The sequence below is a fragment of the Papaver somniferum genome, chromosome 11, assembly GCF_003573695.1.
Source record: "Papaver somniferum cultivar HN1 chromosome 11, ASM357369v1, whole genome shotgun sequence".
NCBI classification, from domain to species: domain Eukaryota; kingdom Viridiplantae; phylum Streptophyta; class Magnoliopsida; order Ranunculales; family Papaveraceae; genus Papaver; species Papaver somniferum.
The window spans coordinates 3,748,433-3,769,240 of record NC_039368.1 but is presented as its reverse complement, the minus strand read 5'-3'; the positions used below and the strand labels follow the sequence as shown (position 1 = coordinate 3,769,240).

The 20,808-nt window shown below is 36.3% G+C and overlaps 2 protein-coding genes and 1 long non-coding RNA gene across 5 annotated transcripts; 1 reads left to right on the top strand and 2 right to left on the bottom strand.

The window, feature by feature from the left end:
• Positions 1–521: 521 nt before the first annotated feature.
• Positions 522–3,549, bottom strand: LOC113320320. Its single transcript, XR_003346034.1, has 5 exons — positions 3,335–3,549; positions 2,672–2,752; positions 2,466–2,535; positions 2,281–2,333; positions 522–668 (listed from the first exon to the last, which is right to left on the bottom strand). It is a non-coding gene; the product is annotated as an uncharacterized LOC113320320 (long non-coding RNA).
• LOC113320319 (proteinaceous RNase P 2-like) lies at positions 3,550–6,417 on the top strand. Its single transcript, XM_026568239.1, has 7 exons — positions 3,550–3,758; positions 4,051–5,077; positions 5,232–5,333; positions 5,432–5,607; positions 5,795–5,915; positions 6,018–6,086; positions 6,191–6,417. The coding sequence occupies exons 2-7, from the start codon at positions 4,133–4,135 to the stop codon at positions 6,275–6,277; spliced, it is 1,500 nt and encodes a 499-aa protein (XP_026424024.1). The 5' UTR covers positions 3,550–3,758; positions 4,051–4,132; the 3' UTR covers positions 6,278–6,417.
• Positions 6,418–7,483: 1,066 nt separating this feature from the next.
• On the bottom strand, positions 7,484–9,949 carry LOC113320269 (fatty acyl-CoA reductase 8-like). 3 transcript variants are annotated; one of them, XM_026568196.1, is made up of 9 exons: positions 9,843–9,949; positions 9,523–9,725; positions 9,322–9,422; positions 9,082–9,190; positions 8,810–8,971; positions 8,643–8,724; positions 8,115–8,390; positions 7,902–8,031; positions 7,484–7,812 (listed from the first exon to the last, which is right to left on the bottom strand). In XM_026568196.1, the coding sequence occupies exons 1-8, from the start codon at positions 9,861–9,863 to the stop codon at positions 7,930–7,932; spliced, it is 1,056 nt and encodes a 351-aa protein (XP_026423981.1). In that variant the 5' UTR covers positions 9,864–9,949; the 3' UTR covers positions 7,484–7,812; positions 7,902–7,929. The 3 variants fall into 3 exon arrangements, with proteins under 3 accessions (XP_026423981.1, XP_026423982.1, XP_026423983.1); XM_026568197.1 differs by lacking the exons at positions 9,082–9,190; positions 9,322–9,422; XM_026568198.1 differs by lacking the exons at positions 9,322–9,422; positions 9,843–9,949 and having other exon boundaries at positions 9,082–9,277; positions 9,523–9,628.
• Between the last annotated feature and the right edge of the window lie 10,859 nt (positions 9,950–20,808).

The window sequence follows — 20,808 nt, the reverse complement described above, 5'->3', positions numbered from 1 at the left end:
TTTGGTGCTGCCAACACCCTCTCATGATGCAAAGCGGAATAATTTGGTGCTGCCAACACCCTCTTATGATGCAAAGTGGAATACTTTGGTGGTGCAAAAAATTGTTCTGGCAAAACCCTCTGCTGCAAAATGGGATACCTTGGCCATGCCAAAATTTGTTTTGGCAACACCCTCTTGTGATGCAATATGGGATTAAATGGTTGTTTCAAAAACTTAATAAACCAAATATATTTTTCTGACATTAATAAAAACGGGCACCTAGCTCATCTGGTCATCCTCAATGTGGTAGTATGTCGTTGGAGCTTAGTTTGTGAGATTTCCAACTAGTTTCATGTAATAATCGTTATTAAAAAATAACTAATTAATCCAAAATTAATTTTTATTTTGACTAATAAAATTAATTACAAAATAATTTGATTACTGAAATTAAAATTAAAATTTGATTACCAAGACCGCGAGACAACTGTTTTAAAATAACAAAAAAAAAAGACAAGACAATGAAAGACAAAGAAAGTCCGAAAGCAAACATAACTACTATGTTTTTGAACCTAATACTGAATCAAAATGCTCAATTCTTCAGGGCAATCAGGCCATATACATATCCAATCTCCAAGTGTAGCTAATATGTACAAATGTTTAATGCAATCTAGAGCTGCAACGATGTTCTCCTGCAAAACAAATCAAAATAGAAAATCATCAAAAATTGAGATGTGAAATGCTGAGGAAATGCGAAGTATTAAACACTATCTGGATAATAACTTAGAAGTAGTTCAACAAACATCGAGGAATCAATAAGAGGCAGTTTATATGTAATCTAACTTGTCAAACTCACAGTCACATCTAGGATATATATTCATTCAGTTACATTCAGAACAAAAAACAAGTGAAATCCTACAGTCAAAGAATGAGAATTAGACTGAAAAAAGATGTTTGACGTACGGAACAGTAGTTCATTCACTTTACTGACTACCTGATCAGATCACATATGACAACTAATTCATTTTACTGACTACCTGATCAGATCACATATAACGACGACCATCAATAAGCTTGGAATGCAACGAGATAACAGGCAATACGACTTATTACAATGGGGGGAAATTCAACTCAAGTAAACTATGACAATTGAGTTAAGAACATCAAGCAGAAAAGTCCGATCCAAGAGAAAAGATTTACTGCAATGACATATAAAGAACTAAGGTAAGCGAAGGATAAATTCACAAAGATCCCTAGTTATCTGACATGAGTGTTGATTAGGGGTGTACATCGGGCCGGGCAGGCCGGCCCTAGTCCGAATATATCACAGGCCGGGCTAGACAGGCTTAGCAACCTAACTACCCATTAAGTTTCACAGGCCAGGCCGGGCCGGGCAGCATCAGAAATTTACTACCATGGCCTGTCCAAGCCTGTCAAACAAGACGGGCCAGGCCAGACCAGGCCGGGCGGGTATCAGGCCTTGACAAGTAACAACAGTAAATGAGAAGATAAATTGCATAAAATTGTAGATTGTTCAAATCAAACTTCAAAAAAAAATTCATAACACCACTACTAGGCAACCATCAAACAAATTCATAACACTACTACTCCAAAACTTTATTTCATCTTACTAATAAAAACAATGAAATGAACTTGTCACTGAACTTGGAAAGCGCCCTCATATTATAATTTGTATGTGCATATGACACCAACTTCAACCACACAAGACTAGCAAAAAACACTAGTGTTACAACCGGGGTCTCTTACAAATGCATCCGGCGAATGTAAGGATTAAGTCGAAATGCATGAGTACACTCATTTTGACAATCATACAAACTGGGTACCGGATTGAAGCGGTGGTTATAACTACGTGAAGAGAAATTACAACCTGCAAAATGCGAGAGTAACTGAGCAAGCTTCTAAATTAGCAATAACCATTCGTTCTTTTTTCTGTTTCTTTGTTCGAATCTTGCCAGCTAATATTTGTATTTTATTAAGTGATTAGTTCAGGAGAGATCCTAAAATTCCAAGCAGTTACCCAATTTTCCGATCTCATTTAAAAATGGTTTCCTGTGACATGTGGTGGGGGCACTAGCAACTAAAGTAAAGACTAACAATCGAAGTCCCGTATGCTGAAAAATGGAAACATATTCACCTACATGTCAAACTGACAAGTCCAGTACAAAAACTAAAACGTCCCAAGGGAGATTAAAAGCACATCCTGTGAACGAATACAGTCGTTATGGATAGCTATGCTGATGGCTAAAGGGAAATGCAAAATGAAATAACCTTGTTATTACTTACTGGTTCGGAAAAAAGCTTACTTTGAGCTAGCTTTTCAACCATATAAGCAGCAGCTGTAAACAAAGGAAGGATGAGACTAAAATTTAAAGAAACACAGTACAATAAAATTCATGTCAGGAAGTTCTAGAGCTGCAGTTACTTCAAAGTAAGCATGGGAATTTTTTAGAGAGTAGACGCAAACCTACACAAGAAAAGTGGCCAGTCTCCCAGTGATGTAGAGCTGAACCAAAATCCAGATCCAATTAGTAAGCCTTACTGCAATAATGAGCATAGCAAAAACTCAAACACTAAACAGCTGTAGGGCACAAGAGGATTGGATTTAAAACTGAGAAATATATTAGTAAGCACTCCAATTGAACTGGAGTAGCATACTGAGGAGAAAAGTACAAACCTTCATTAAATTTTCAATGATGAGTCTGCTTTTGACCGCGACCAGCACAACAATACAGAGATTCAACAATCCAGCATGACCCTGCAATCAAAATAAAAAGTTCAACTAACAAAATAAAGTAACCAGACTTCATTAGCGGTTCATAGTAAGTTACCACCCTGTTCCACATCAATATCTTCAGACAATTATCAAAGACAACATAAGAAATTTCAAATTTTAAAACAAGTACGACCCACGACAACATTTCTAGCTAAAGCAAGAAGTTGAGATTGATCATTAGCTAATCAAAATGAACCAAAACACATACACAGGCAATCAAATTAACCACAATCTAATCAACTAACAACAATAATATAAACTAACTAATCTCACAACTCAAGTAAACCCTCACTTGTTCTATTACATGTTAATTAACAATTACACTAAACTCAGAACATAGATCCGTTATTGCTGAAAAAATCAACAATAAACTCAAAATAATACTTTCGATAATCTATCCACATAATGAAATCCCAGAATAACTAATAACCTCTATCATACTTCATATATTTAAACTAAATCCATACCAAGAAGTAGAAAAAATTGAATAAAACAAAAAAATCAGCGAATCAGAAGATTAACCACTACATGCAGTTTAATTGAAGAAAATAACATCACGCTTACCTTTAAATAGTTTCGATCCACGGGTTGAAACAAAAATTTCTAGGGTTTCAGTGAGAAGGAGAAAATTAGATTTCCAACTTGTCAATTTCCGGGGTTTTTGATTTATAGGCTTTGAGATTGAAATTTTCTGAAGAAGAGTTCAGGGTTTTTGATAAAACCGTTTTTTCCACAAAATATTACTCTTTCGGTCCTTCCTACTACGGGAAACCGGACCACCTTGCCATGTGCCTGCCATGCGGTTGAATAAATAGTCTTTCTATTCTTTGGCCTGTAGGTCTAGTAGCCTATATTCCCAAACTCTCCCAACAAAACCTTAACAGCCACCACAAATTAGGGTTTCAAAATCACAACAAATTTGTCCCGCTCGCCCGATTAAGAGCAAGAATTAGGGTTTCAAGATCAATTGAAATCGAAAATCACTCAGGTAAATCTCTTGCCCTTTGTATTTCAAATTTCTCTATTCACGTTTGCTTAATCTCACATCTGTTCTCTCTATTCCCTTGATAATCTATAATGTAGTTGAAATTTCTAAAACTGGTCTTGGATGTTGCTTTTAGTTAGATTCAATCAATTGATTAAATACTTGTACATATAAGAGATGGTTCTGTGAAAATTTGATTATTTTTTTTTCATGTGTTATCAAGAAATAGTTTTGATTTGATTCTTGTAAGAATTTCCATTCTTTTAATTCATGAATTGTTTTACTGAAATTCTAGGTTTAATAGCGAACGGCTTAAATTCGGAACTTTGATTATTGCTTTGGAGTTTGGGTTATTGCTTTGTTTGGAAATTTGAGATATGGAGGTTGTCAAGTGTATGAATCCTCAGACGAAGAAAAGGAAGAAGAACCCATTACCAGAAGGACAATTTTACTATGAACTAGGTACATGTTCAAAAAACAATGACTTAGCTGGTGCAATTGCATTATATGAAACAGCTGTTTCACAGAACCTTCATTTGAATCATAATCATTATAATATACTGATTTATCTGTGTTCAAGTTCATTTCCTGATTTGGGTTCACCAGAAGCTGTGGATGCAGTAGAAAATCCTGCTATAGATAAAGGTTTTAGCATATATAATCAAATGTTAGGAAAGGGTATTAATCCAACTGAAGCAACAATTACGGCAGTTTCAAGACTCGCTGCTGCGAAAGGAGATAGTGATTTTGCTTTTGAACTTGTGAAAACTATGGGGGAATATAATGCGGTACCTAGGTTGAGAACTTGCGGTCCGGCATTGTTTGCCTTTTGTCATAAGATAGAGGCGGAAAAGGCTTATGCAGTTGAGGATTATATGGTTTCGTTAGGGATTCATCTTGAAGAATCAGAATTAGCTGCATTGTTGAAAGTGAGCGTTGAAACTGGAAATCAAGAGAAGGTTTATTCGTACTTGCACAAACTGAGAAATTGTGTGAGATGTACCAGTGTGAAAACTTCGGAAATCATTGAAAGTTGGTTTTCTAGAAAATTTAGTTTGGAAGTGGGTTGTTTGAATTGGGATGAGAATAGGATTAAAGCTGTTATGTTGAAGAATGGAGGAGGTTTTCATGGGCAAGGATGGTTGGGGGAGGGGAAATGGGTTGTTAGTAGATCAACTGTCAGTTCAGAGGGGTGCTGTTGTAATTGTGGTCAGCGTCTAGATTGTGTTGATATTGATCGGGTTGAGACTGAGAAGTTTGCAGATATGATAGCATCACTAGCCATGAAAAGAGAAGCCAAGTCCAATTTCAGTGATTTTCAGGTGTGTACTTCTTGTCTAACTTACATGATTATATTTATGCCTCTGGTACATTCGTAACAGTTTGTAACATGATGCAAAATATGATTTTTCAGTTTGTAAGATATCATGTTCATTATTCTTCGCCGGTTAATAATATGTTAGATACCCTGTGTAGGCGTGGTTGGACAGAAATTCTAATTATGAAGCTGTAGTTGATGGAGCAAACGTCGCACTTCACCAGCAAAACTTTGCAGATGGCGGGTTCAGCATTTCCCAGGTTCATCTTGAGTTACTGATTTCATTTTATCTTTGTGCATTATATTATACCACTGAAATAACTTATATCTCAATATTCTCAAAATTGGAATAGAGCAGCTGGAAGCTGTCGTGAAAGAGTTGTATGAGACAAGTCAAAGGAAATGGCCCCTTATCATTCTTCACAACAAACGTTATCGATCACTTTCAGCTGATCCTTCCAATAGAAAGATACTTGATTGGTGGAGGGCGCAAGGGGCACTCTACACAACTCCAAATGGTTCAAATGATGATTGGTATATAAATTGAATACCCTGTGCTCTTTGCTTTTCCGTTTTAGCTGAATTGTCACTTCTTTTTGATTGGCCATATAGAGGCTCTGCCATTGTTGTTTTTTGAATTTCTCAAGTATTCTTGTTCTAGCTTCACTGAATTTTTTTTCCCTGGTTTTAAGTATAGTATGTGACGTGGTTTGTTGCCCAGGTACTGGCTTTATGCTGCCGTCAAACTTAAATGTTCGCTTGTGACAAATGATGAAATGCGAGATCACATTTTTGAGTTCTTAGGTAGCAGCTTTTTCCTCAAGTGGAAAGAGCGGCATCAGGTGCGTAATACTAAATTCTTACCTTTTGAACCTTATGTCAAGTTTTGGACCAGTTGATTCCATGTTGTTTCTCTTTTGATGAAGTTAAACTTTACTTTTCAGGTTCATTATACTTTCGTGAAATCTAATTTGCGTCTTAAAATGCCACCTTCATATTCCTTGGTCATTCAGGTAAAAAATATAAGATTTTCATACATAATTGCCTGCTACTGCATCTTTCCTTCAGATTTTAGTATCCTTCGGCGGCAGTATTAATCTCTGTTTATTGCATCCAGGAATCAGAGAAAGGATCCTGGCACGTTCCTATAGAAGGAGAATTTGCTGATGAATCCTCAAGAAAATGGCTTTGTGTTACCAGATAAGGATCGTATTTGTCAGGTCTTGTTATGAGTAAATTATTCTATTAAGAATATTTTGTTTCTGTTTAGTGTTTGCTTAACGTTATTAATCAATTTCAATGTTATATCGTTGATCCTTCCATAGTTCCATGCTTTACTTAGTATGCTGCTCAGCCTGCTCTTTCTTGACATGTTCTAAACTTGTAAGTATACTAACCAGTAAAACATAGAAGCGCACAGACACACACAGATCAGCGACTGCTAAACTAGATGTTAACGATTTACGTGACTACATGTGGACAATGGTTAGAATATTGAGGAGCCTGTGTATATCTCGTTAGTTTTAACCTTTTAGGTGTTATTCGTCGAATTACTGATTTATTTACTGAGAATTCCTATTTAATTATCTAGGATTAGACAATCATGATATCATTCATAATAATTTGAAAAAGATTTACACTCTAGACATGGTCAGTCACACTCCTCAAGTAGAGCCACGATAACTGTTAATTAGTCTGAACCTGCATCAAAGTTACTAGCATGATAAGAAAGTCCTGCTGCTCCAATCATGTACGTCCTGGGAGCTAAAACCTGCTGCTTTCTGGTAAATTAGGATTGTATTTTGTAAACCCCAAAAGTGTCTTCTTTAAATTATGAGATTCCGTTTGATCGAATTTAGTTATAAATCAATGAAAGATAATGTTCTTCTGTTAACGTTTTCCAGCATTTGCTTATGGCCTTGAATGGCCAGAGTTTATATGGTGGTCTAAGTTTCTAGTTCCTTCAAGTAGTCTATTCCTGAACCATTTGGGGTGCACCTGCCACCTGGTTACGAGTTCGGTTCAAGAGTGGGGCTTGTTGGTAATCTTGAATGATGGGGTAGGTGCAACGGGCCAGGGTAGTGTTGCAAGATTTGCTTACAGCCCTGAGTTGCTGAGAGATTTCAGTCAATCCAATGCCAAAGCCCAGTACAATTACTAGCAACAAAACTATTAACATTAAGATTGCTGTCACTGGTGCCTGCTGCTGCTGCTTCTCATAATCTGTAAAGAACTCTAGGCAGTACTAGGCATAGAATTAGAATTCTGGGTCGACGATTTTGAGAATTTGAATTTTGAACTGAGGTTGTTGGTATCATCAACAACGGCAATCATGACAACCCTCGGTAGAAAAATTTACTGATAATTTATTTTAGCATAAAAGTTTTATTTATTAAAGAACTAAAAAACAGACATCAAGTGGGGATAGTAATTTCAATAAAAATATCTACTACCTAATCCCAGATAAATAAAAAATACGGAAACATAAGAAAAAAAACATACGATGGTAATTTCAATCACCACACTTATCCAGAGATGAGGATTATTTATTACTGCGTATTGCGATTACTTAACATCATCAATAATTAATTAAGAACAAATGTCATTAGGCCAGGGAGATGAATATTCATGAAGTAGTCGTCCCAGTTGATGCATTGAGGAACAAAGTAAAACATATTCTTCTCCTTTACGTTCGCTTTCACTGAAATTCTAAGCTTCTCTGTGTTCGAGTCATCAAATCTGCAATAAAGCCATTAATGAATTACATACTCGTATGTTACTGAAGAACGAAACTTACATTCAGTTTAATTGAACACGTATATATATACCTTCCCTTAAACAGCAGGTAAGGCTCGTTTAATTTATAGCCAATTTAGTTACAAATTTCACTTGATGTTCCATGTCAGTGCAAAAGCCACCATCATCATGGCGAAGTATGGCATAGGCTAAACGCAACCCCTGCAAAAACCACCGAATTTGGTTAGGAAAGAATTTAACTAAACTTAATGGCTCGTAAAAATGTGGTGATGATGCGCAACTACCTTGAGTGGAAAGTTGTATTTGAGATCCATGTATATTTGTAAACTATTCATACTTGTGAAACAATAAGGTTTCACAACTTTGATAAGTTTTCCATTTTTACTCATCAATGGATTCTTTGCGAAATGATTGTAAGCATAATCTTTAATCATGGAACAATACATTGGTTCTCTATTAGAAGAACCAACTTGGTAAATGATCATGAACCTTGAATTAGGTTTATCTCCATGAGCAACCATTGCGGCCATTGTAGCATTCACCACCATGTCTCCTGGAATCTGAAATATAGGTTGGAACGATGCGATTATTACATGTTTGGATATGACTTCAAAGGGTTAATTTTTCGAGTTCTTTGAGATGAATAACAGAACAATTTGTTTGGTTACGTTTCCAGAACTTGTAAAAGTCAAAGAAACAACTTTTTCCCGATTGTGAAATCCACTCAATTGCTTCAGTAGAGGTAACTTCTCAGAACTACTTTTCAGTTTCCGAACATGATTTTAGTGATTGTGTAAATGAAAATGAGTTACCACATCCATGATTGTTTTGGAGCTTCCAAGGAAGAATGTTATTTTCCCCAGGCCAAAACCGGCAAAGTAAGAGTCGACAGTTCTGATTGATTATAACAAAATAAAAACTAGTTAGTATATGCATACATGTAGATGATGTAAATTTTGGTATAGGAAGTTATTATTACTTGACACCTTCAACCCAGCCTGGAAATGGTTCTTTGATAGTACTCGTTACAATCGTTGGTCTTACAATAATAATTGGAAGATTTTCTCTTCGTTCACCAATTAGCATTTCCCCCATCGCCTTCGTAAACACATATACATTTGGCCATCCAAACATTCTTGCCCTACTCAACCAAAAATCAAATCAACAATTAAGCACCGTTATAATCAGCGCAATTAGTTCATTGATTGTCACGATTAGTTAGAAAAAACAAGTTGGTAATTTTTTTCAAACCTTTCAAGGCCTAATTCTTTCATGGCCTTTGTTTCTTCTTTCTTTGATAGTAGCTTAGCTCTGAATTCTTCCAATTTCTGTTCAATGACTTTTTTCTCCATTCCAATGTCTAAAATTGTTTTAGTCCTAGTAAGTGTTTCACCCATCTTATATGGTTCTTCTAATATCAATCCTGCCTTATCTCCACATACATAAGCTGTCAATCACATCAACATCTTAACAATAAGAAAGAATCATTACCAGTTGATATATGGAGAAGCATTTCAAGTTTCACACATTTCTTGCTCAAATCCAAAATATTCTTTGGCCCCAAGGTATTGGTACCCAATGCAACATCATATCTATCCATAATTTATAGTCGAATTATCGTTAACCTCATTTTGGACTGAAAATATCTGGTGGTCATGAATTAGTTAACTATGCACATATTAGTGATATTACCTCTCATTAAAATTTGTGGTTGCAGCAAAATTCACTACGACGTCTACATCTCTGAATATCTTTTCCCTCATCTTCGCATCTCCTATCCCCAGGTTTTCAAGAGCAGTATCGCCAGCGACGGGTATCAACTTCTCTGACATGAATGAGTTAAATTTTTCCTCATATGTTTCCTTAATCACTTTAAAAACCTCCTTGGATGTCACCTTGATTAACAGCATTCAACTCCATGTCAGATTAACCAAAAACACTTTGACCATCTGTATAAATTTATTTTCTTTGACATAGACATATTTGACATGTTAACAACATTTACTACGTACCTCATCATGCAGATGCCGCATCAGTATGTGTAAGACGATATAACTCACTAAACGTGCTTTGAAATAGAAATGCTTCTGTGATGCATTTTCCTGAAGGCAGAGAAATGCCGTTTTATAGGTGGAAAATACACAATTATGCGTTAAGTTAGGTTGTTATATCATTTAAATTTTCATGGAAATTTGGAAAAAAAAAATGCATTGAATTCAGTTATTGTAGGCAAGTGTTTGTACTATGAGTGAACCAAACTAACGTTCTTCCAACTTTAATGTCGTGATGCTATAAACTCCAATTCAATAGAAAGTACTCTAACCAACTTATTGTACGACAGATTAATTGACGTCTGGTAAGTTGGGTTGAAGCCTAGCTGACTGCACATGCATCATGTGTATCATGGTCTAGCATGTTATACCCGGCAAGTCGTACGTATGGTTGGCCTCATGAAACAAAACTAGGCTAGCCCATATCCAAGGATATGAACATTAATGTTCTGTTCTCCAAGAAAAAAGGAGAGAGAATTTTTCAGTAAGACAGCCAAGTGTCTCCAACAGGTTACATAATTGACAATGTTATGGCGAACCCGCTGTGGGTCTAGCAGATCATTTGAAGTGGAATCTTTTTTTGTCAAAATCAACATTGATCTACTTCTTCTTCTTTGTCAAAAAAATAAAATAAATTCTTCTTCTGTTTATGGCGTGAAACTACTACGTAAAAAGAAAGATGCCGTTCACAAGATCCATCCCGTCTAGCTACAATTTATCCAATGGGTTTTTTACATTACTTTGCTCCTTGAGAAAATAAAAAACAAATCGATTCATATGGATGTAAAACATCAGTACTATTATTTCTTAACAAAATGGTAATATAGATGTTGCTCCTGCAACTGGTTCTGGGGTGCATAGTTTAGTGTTGTTCACTTTTTTATTAATTCCTGGCGATGAGATTCAATTTGTTCGCTAAGAAATTCATTTTGTTCGCGAAGAAATTTATTTTGCTTTTCTAGTAACTTTCTATGATGATAAACAGCTTCCAATATCCCTCCAATGGGATAAATCTTTCTGCAGTTAGCTTCTATTATTAACGTCTTAGCTGTTATTTTCTTCTCATCAGGCTTTACCTTGTCCAATTGCTTCAGAAAATTAGGCACTCCAAAATGGTAACTAACATTCTTGAAATCTTCCAACTTATGTGGAGGAAAATATGGTGCCAAGGTACACTCCGGTGAACAGATCTTGTTTTGGATCTTACATGCTGCACAAGTTTGTTGGTTGTTCTCCATTTTCAATCTTTTTCTCTGCGCAAAACAAAATATTTGTCATGTAATTAACTAGTATAATAGGAAAACGAAGATCCAAGACACAATTCGCATTGAAGTTTTATAATTACTGAGGCTAGATGAATAACAAGATAAAATAATGGAAGAGAGTGAAAACGGGAATGTTATTTCACAAAAAAGAATACGCTATTTTTGTGAATAACAAGCATAAACAGAAGCATAGAGCTACAATGCACAAGAAACAAACTCATACCAACTCCAGGTTTTATGCGAGAGAGCGAAGGAGAAAAAAGAAATTGTTGGGTGGAGACGACATAAAATAAACAGGTATTTATAGGTAAATTAAAATTAAAGTCACATTTAATGCAAAGGTACCATATATGTACAAAATTGAATTGTCATCAAATTGAGAATCTTGTCTTGTTATTATTGTTAGTTTTAATGTATGGAAAAATGGATTTCATTTGAACTTAATCGAGACACCTGTATATGGCACCAAAGTAAAATTATTATGACTAGGATTTCTTGCCGATTGTACTGATTTAAGGATAGTTGTTTTTTGTTCTTGCCGGAGGCTCTTAAAAGAAGAAAAAGTATCTTGACATGACATCAAACTGAATCCTAAGCATTTTCTCAACCAAAACTGAATCCTAAGCATTTTCTCAACCAAAACTAAATCCTAAGCATTTTCTCAACCAAAACTGCATTATAAAAGAAAAGAAAAAAGAACTGGTTAATACAAACAATCTGAATTGAACACATACCTTGACAAACAAAGGTATAAAACCGCAGTACAATAGCAACTCGTACACACAGGTAACCAAAAACTAAAAAAAAACATCTTAAGTTTAGTTGCAACACTTGTGAATTAGTAGATTTTGTCGAGAGACGGTTGGATAGCTGCATACACTGCTTTCCACCGCTGTTGTGTAAAATGTACCCCATCCCAAAAGCAACACTTTTTGGGTTCTCACAGATATATTTCTTCTCCCCTTTGTTATTGTTAGTCATATATAATCGATATATATATATATATAAGATGAACAAATCAAATGCGGAAGCGGATTATTAGTTCGTACTTTGTAATCGCTTCAAATGAGGATGACGTCGAACCAACGGATTACTTGCGTTTCACGTTCTTGAACCTCCAAATTCGGCGGTGAGTAGGTGCCACAAAAATGAGCACAAACTATATTTCCACATACTAAATATCGTATAGAACTTCAATTTCCTCTCCAAATGACACTAAGAGATTTTGATGATTCTACAACTAATGTTTGAATACTAGAAGACTTTGCTAGCTAAGTACTAGAATGCTCACTTACATACTCTCTAGCTAGTTTGATTACTCTCCATACTTAGCTTATTACTTGCTAAACTCATTTCTTTCTTACTTAGTTACATCTCAACATATGAGAATTATGAGTCTATTTATACATGAATTTCAAGCATGTACTCTTGGCAAGTGTCAAGCTTTTGGGAGCAAAAATCAAACACATGTCACAAGTTCTAACACTTGGAGTCATGGAGTAAACACATGGAGTAAGTGATCAAACACTTGTTAGCTTTATGCAAATACATGGTGGCAAGAAACAAGACACATGTTTCACCATGGCTTACTTAGTTGGAGAAGGATTTTTCCTTTGAGAAAGTCAAGCATATGACTTTACTCATCCACCCAAGATGGAATTTGGGCATGCACACACACAATGGGTGCCCATATTTCCAACATCTCCCACTCACACATAGTGTGTGTAACGCCAGCATGCTTCCCAATCAAAAGTCCTAAGAGAAAAATGTTCATATTAGTAAATAGTTTGTGCGACCGTCGAGATACCTTCATTTTGGGAGGTTCATACTAGAACCTCATTACGAGTCAGCATGGAGACATCAATCCTTCACAAATAATGTTCGGATCTCATTACCTCAGATAATTTGACTACACCTGACACGATACTCTTAATCCCTCTAGCAAGCAGTATTGCACCCATGTACATTTTATCAATTGTACCCATGATTTTCGACAGATGAAAAACGCTGGAGCTTTGAGTCACAATTCATGGTGTAACATCAAATTTTCTTCCAAGAAATTCATATCGTTCCAATTCAACTTAACAGCTTTCCTAGACATGTATCATCATATGGGAAGTTGCATCGTATTAGAAAACATGGTAAAGTAGCATCATTAGGTATCCTCTTCATGACATAAACTCAAGTCAAAGGGGTAAATGAATTGGATATTAATCCAGTGGCTCACACAGCAATGAAGCAGGGAATCATTCGTCGCTCTCACAATCGTTCGACTTAGCGCATACATCACAAAGTGTATGCTATGGAGTTTCTCCCACTCAAATGGGCATGTCGAGCATAAAAAGCATACGCCATACAGATCTTAGTCTAGTCTCCATTTAAGCGCCTAACTTGACTTTCTGTTCCAATAGTCATTCACATAGTAACTGTTCAGAAAATCACATCTGGCTCTACAACAGGCTTCATTAAATGGTGGTTACATATTAAGGCGACTTATAGTTGTATAGAAAAGTTTGCTATTAAAAGCACGTGGTTTTTCGTAAAACATATCTTCCGATAAACGTCACTTATTTTGTCTCATATTGCTCGTTGTACTAAGCGCCAAGGCGAATTACCTGTGTGAGTAGGACGATTCTTGCCTGCTGACAACTTCAATATCCGTGTACACATCAAAAGTATATGATTTCTATAAAAACATATTTACTTAAGAAAGCATTAATACTTATAATAATAATGTCATTATCACATGTTCTACATATCAAATCCATTTTAATCCCATGTTCTCTATGTGAGATTGAAAACCAATTTTCGGAATGGGCTTAGTCAAAGGGTTAGACAACATTCTATTTGTGGATATATGTCTAAGAACAACTTTTTTTCGTGCAACCATATCGCGTATAAAGTGGAAACTCCTACCAATGTGTTTTGTTTTTCCATGGTATTTGGGATCTTTCACATATGCTAGAGATGATGTGCTATCACGGTGAAGCAACACCGCTTCTTTTGCGTGTTCCGAGACACCGAGTATCTTAAGAAATCTCCTCAACCAGACAACTTCTTGGGAGGCTGCCGCAAGTGCACATACTCTGCTTCCATTGTAGACAGAGCAATGCACTTTTATTTCTGACTACACCAAGTGATTGCACCACCACAAAGTTTAAAAGCGTATCCTGAAGTGGGTTTAAACTCATCTCTATCGTTGCTCCAATCAGCATCGCTAAGTCCTCTGAGTCTAATGTCTTCCCCATGGTAACAAAGAGGGAGATTAGCAGTCCCATTAAGATAACGAAATATCCTTTTAACTTATTTCCAGTGATCTGGTCCAGGGTTACTTTGGTAACGGCTTACCATCCCTACTGCAAAACTTATGTCGGGTCTAGTACACAACATAGCGTACATAAGACTCCCCAACGCAGATGAATATGGTACATTGGACATGTATTTCTTTTCTTCTTCATTCTTAGGGCTTTGATCGTTACTTAGAACACATGATTTGTCCATAGGAGTGTAAATGGGTTTGCAATCATGCATTCGAAAGCGCTCAAGTATCTTTTTTATGTAAGTCTCTTGAGACAAACTAAGAGTCTTTCTTGAGCGGTCTCGCGTGATCTTAACACCTAATACATAATTAGCTTCACCCATGTCCGTCATTTCAAAATTAGAGGACAACCAATTCTTAGTGGTGACAATTCCTTCTAGATCATTACCCGCTAATAGAATGTCATCGACATATAAGGCTAGGATAAGAATGCTTTTCTGAGATCGTTTTATGTGCACACAATGGTCTTCCTAAATCATTTCATAACCAGCAGAGGTGATAGATTGATGGAAACGCATATACCATTGTCTAGACGACTGTTTAAGTCCATAAATGGAACGTTTGAGACGGCAAACTTTGCGCTCTTGTCCTTTGACCTCAAAACCCGTCGGTTGAGACATGTAAATCTCTTCGTCTAGTTCCCCATTAAGAAATGCAGTTTTAACATCCATCTGGAACAATTCTAAATCCAAATATGCTACAATAGCAAGCACGAGGCGAATTGAGGCAAACCTTACCGCATGAGAGAAGGTTTCCTCATAGTCAATACCCTCCTGTTGAGTATATCCTTTTGCCACTAGACGAGCTTTGTATTTTTGGATTGAACCATCTACCTTGCGTTTAATTTTAAAGACCCATTTGTTTCCAATGGCCTTTCGCCCAGGCGGAGGATCAACCAACTCCAAAACGTCATTCTTATCCATTGATTTAATTTCCTCTTTCGTTGCATAAAGCCATTTATTGCAATCGACTGAAGAGATGGCTTCTCTAAAAGAAGTAGGCCCATCTTCAATACTCGCAGCATACATTAATATTCCCCCTTCAATCTCAAAATGACGACGGGGTACTTTTCCACGCTCACTTCTGCATGGTTCAAAAACTTGTGTCTCTAGCGGTTCACTCCCACTAGGATGTAGATCACTCCCAGATGGTAAGATATCTTCAATCTCTTCTATTTCAAAGAGTTCCAAGTTTTTGTTAATGTCACTGATTCGAGGAAAATCATTTTCAATGAAAACAATATCTCTGGACTCTATCTCAGTCATCCCTCCACTTGGATGTTCACCATACATCACATAGCCTTTTGAGCAATCACAATATCTTATAAAGACAAGATTTCTTGTTCTAGGACCTAGCTTTCCATACACATGATAAGCATTGTGAACATAGCCAGCTGAACCCCACGGGTGAAAATTTCCTAAATTAGGTTTTTCGCCTTTCCAAACTTCATATGGTGTAGAAGGAAACGACTGAGTTGGGACACGGTTCATAATATAGGCCGCAGTCATAATAGCATCCCCCCAGAAAGATATTGGGAGGTTGGCTTGCGCCATCATTGATCTAACCATATCTAATAATGTTTTGTTCCTTCTCTCTGCAACACCATTTTGTTGCAGAGTATTTGGAATAGTAAGTTGTCTAGTTATTCCCTTACTCTCATAAAATTCCCTGAACATATCGGATAAATATTAGCGTCCACGGTCACTACGGAGAGTCTTTAAACTCTTCCCGGTTTGATTCTTAACTTCTGCAACAAAGCGCTTGAAACAATCCAAGGCTTCGTAACGGTGAGAAATCATATATACATAACCAAATCGCGTATAATCATAAATAAATATGAGAAAATAAGAATAACCATGTCTAGCTTTAACATTCATAGGTCCACAAATATCAGAATGTACCAGCTCAAGAGGTTGAGCAGCACGTTTGGCCTTACCAAAAGGTTTTCTACAAGATATTCCTTCTAGAAAATGTTCACATACGGGTAAGGAAACTTTAGCGAGTGAGCCTAGATGGCCTTCTCGATCTAACCGAGTCATCCTATCTTGCCCGATATGTTCTAGTCTAGCATGCCAAGTTACACAGTCAATAACACTACTACTACTAGCATCAGACACTAAAGTCTCAGAAGAAACAGAATGAAACAAGTCTAATTTAAAGAAATTATTACATAGATAACCATGTCCAAACAAAGTACCATAAAATAAGATGTCCAACCTACCGTCTTCTATTTTAAAAGAGTATCCTAAACTAAGAAGTGAAATAACTGAAAGTAGATTATGATGAATTACAGGTACGTATAACACATCGTGAAGTTTTAAAATGCGTCCATAGCGCATAGAGAGTTAATACGTGCCAATCCCCATAGCATCCTCACATGTGCCATTGCCCATATAAACCCTATATGTACCACATGAAATACGTCGATAATCTACGAACTCCGCTTGATCTCGAGCTACATGGTTTGTTGCTCCCGTATCTACAATCCATTCGGGGATAGAGTGGGCAACCATTACATGTGAACACACATATGTGTAAACAGAGTTAAATAAACAAAGTACCTTTTTCGTCTCAGTGCACTCACGGCCAAAATGTCCTTTGTTTCCACAGTTATAGCATTTCATCTTAGATTTGTCTCTTTTACCAGCACGCCTACCACGACGGCGCTTCGCTGGTTTTTCCTCCTTTTCAGCATCCCTTTGGCTATTTTTATTGCGCTTCCCTTGTGGTTTGCGCTCACCTTAAGTATACAAGGTAGCCACACGTGTCGCCTCTTGGCGCTCAGCTTCAAGCTCAACGTGTCGAGATATGTTAGAAAAATTCTTGATGCTTTCATTATGAGTAAGAATTTGCTTCATATGCACCCAAGAATCACGCAACGATCTTATCACAGCTAAAACTTGTTGTTCATCACTTAGAACATTCCCAGCAGATTTCAACTCACGAATCATTGACGACATCCTTCTAAGATGTTCTGTCATTGAATGCTTGGGATTCTTTAGGTAGACCTCAAATTTCAGCACTAAGCTGCGAAGTCTAGTGGTGGACGTACCACCAAAGTCAAATTTTAGCTGGTCCCACATTTGCTTGGCAGTAGGAAAATCCTCATACTCTTCAATAAGATCATTGTGCATGCTACTCAACATAGTGTGGCGTGCATGACGATCTTTCTTAACCCAAGTTTCGTAGGCTTCAAGATCACGACGGTGTTGGGAAGTATGACCCTCTGCGGGTCGTACCATTTCATTTGTTAGGAGTTCCATTTTTCCTCCTTCATCCAACAAGTATCGGATTTTTCTATGCCACACATCATAGTTCTTCCCATCAAGTTTATCACCCTTATTGAGATCAACAATCACATTGTTGCTAGCCATTTCTACACGTTTTTTTTTGCAAAAAGTTGGACATTATTATTATGTATACACTCACTATATTGTCTCAAAATCTAATTGATAAAATCATATCTACACACAAATCCGAGATCGAAAATTTCGCTAGGCTCATAATCATCATCCAAATATGCATTTTAATATGACCTCTATCAATTAATTTGGACAAATAAATATTGGTAAAGCACATAACTTAAGCCAATAAAACCACTTAGAATCAACCAACATATGATGATTAGTTATCTATCAACGGAGATAAATAAGATACTAATTTATAAAGTACCTCGCTCACGAATTATTTTCAACTAACGAAATAAAGCAAAAATATGCATTGTTTCGGAAACATATACTATTGAAATTATTTTCAACTAATGAAAATAAAGCAAGTAAATTATCTTTCAACTAATGAAAAATGAAATAAAATATGCCCTGTTTCAGAATGAAAAATCCACTTTTAGATTTTTCTAAAATTCTGAAAATACACACAGTAATATACATTTTCGCAAACACATAAACTAAGTATTTTTGTTGAGCAAGACACTTATAATTAAACTAATGGTATTAAATTAAACAACATGATTCAACAAATTAATCATATTAACAAAAATAAATAATATCATGCATGTTACATTTATATGAAATTAATTAAATCAACCACAAATTTCACAAAATTAATTTTAGGTCATGGTCCTTTTAGGCAAAGGCCGTTTAGTCCATGGTCCATTGGATAGTCGGTGCAAGACCAGAAATTGGAACACATTGAACCACAAAGGTGATTGCTCCACATAATTAATTTTAGGTCATAGTCCTTTTAGGAGGAGGCCGTTTAGTCCATGGTCCATTCAAAAAATTAACGAAAACGCATAAAAGGCTCTGATGCCAATGTTAATCATATATAACTAATATATATGTAAGTTGAACAAATCAAATGCGGAAGCGGGTTATTAGTTCGTACCTTGTAATCGCTCCAAATGAGGACGACGTTTAACCAGCGGATCACTTGCGTTTCACGTTCTTGAACCTCCAAATTCGATGGTGAGTAGGTGCCACAAAAATGAGCACAAACTATATTTCCACAAACTAAATACCGTATAGAACTTCAACTTCCTCTCCAAAGGACACTAAGGGATTTTGGTGATTCTACAACTAATGTTTGAATACTAGAAGACTTTGATAGCTAAGTACTAGAATGCTCACTTGCATACTCTCTAGCTAGTTTGATTACTCTCCGTACTTAGCTTATTACTTGCTAAACTCATTTCTTTCTTACTTAGTTACATCTCAACATATGAGAATTATGAGTCTATTTATACATGAATTTCAAGCATGTACTCTTGGCAAATGTCAAGATTTTGGGAGCAAAAATCAAACACATGCCACAAGTTCTAACACTTGGAGTCATGGATTAAACACATAGAGTAAGTGATCAAACACTTGTTAGCTTTATGCAAATACATGGTGGCAAGAAACAAGACACATGTTTCACCATGATCTACTTAATTGGAGAAGGATTTTTCCTTTGACAAAGTCAAGCATATGACTTTACTCATCCACCCAAGATGGAATTTGGGCATGCACACACACGATGGGTGCCCATATTTCCAACAATTATCAACAGTCCCCAGGCTATATTTGTCACTTATACCTTCACAGCAAGGCTTTAACGGATACAAGTGGTGCCTGTAAAAACTTGGATGGCCCATCAGTGGAAAAGGTGAGGGAAACTTCAAGAAATGCAACTAAATTACCATAGAAAGTCCCTAGTAAGAGTTCAACCTCTGAGTCAGTGGCCTAGATTGTAGAAAAAGAGGTAAAGCACAACCCATTTCTGATGCTCAGTGACATACGGATCTCAAAGTTGATTCCAAATTGATGGAAAGAAGGATTTGGCTGGAGACGTCAAAGATGGTAACTCCAAGGTTGAAAGGAGCAATGGCCCCACTGTCAAAGCCAGTACCAACAACTCTTTCAATTTGCTGAGTAATGATAGAGATATCATTGAAGAGTGAATAGAGGATAAGGAAGAGTTATCAGATGTAAAATCTGTCAAAAAATGGTAACTACAATGAAGATAAGTTGGGAAAGAAGACTGAGAAAGATCTTTCTAGGCTCAAATGGAATTGGAATATCCCTAACCAAGGAAGCAGTGAAAATCTAGGGAAAGGTCAAAGATCGGCTGCTAGGAAGCACAAATAGTTGATGCATAGGCAGCTTTGCTTAATCTTTTCTGTTTTTGTTGGTTGGGCGTGGGTCTGTATCAACCCTTTGTCTTGTTTTTCTGTGTTTTTGGTTCTGGTTTTGACCTCACCTCTAGATTCGCTTAGGCGCTCTTGTCTGTTTCTCCTTTTCCTTTCTGAATATAATTTCAACCTTTCTACTTCAAAAAAAAAAACAAGTCTTTAACGGGTTCTTGAATTTATGCCCCGCATTACAACAACAAATACAAATACGAAAAATGTTGGTTAAAATCAAGTACCTAAATTTTGTTTCGGCCATTGTTTATCTAGAACAGACATGACAGCAGTGTGGATATCAAGGACATGAAATGGAAAATCAGTTACAAAACATGAATAATTCGCATTGAATGCTAATAGTTGTGTTGGAGCTTTGGAACGTAATATCATTGATTTGCTAAAATTAAATCTCTTAATTTTTCTTTCAATACTTCCAGCACCCAGCGGTAGACCCTTCGGCTTCTTTATTAGTTGTTCAAACCCTAATGGGCTGTATTACATTACTTTGCTCCTTGAGAATTAAAAACAAATCGATTCATATGGATGTCAAACAAAATGAATAACATTATTATTATTTCTTACCAAAATGGTAATATAGATGTTGCTCCTGCAAGTTCTGTGGTGCATAAATTATTGATGTTTACTTTTTTGTTGATTTTTGGCTATGAAACTCAATTTGTTGGTGAAGAAATTCATTTTGTTGGCGAAGAAATTCATTTT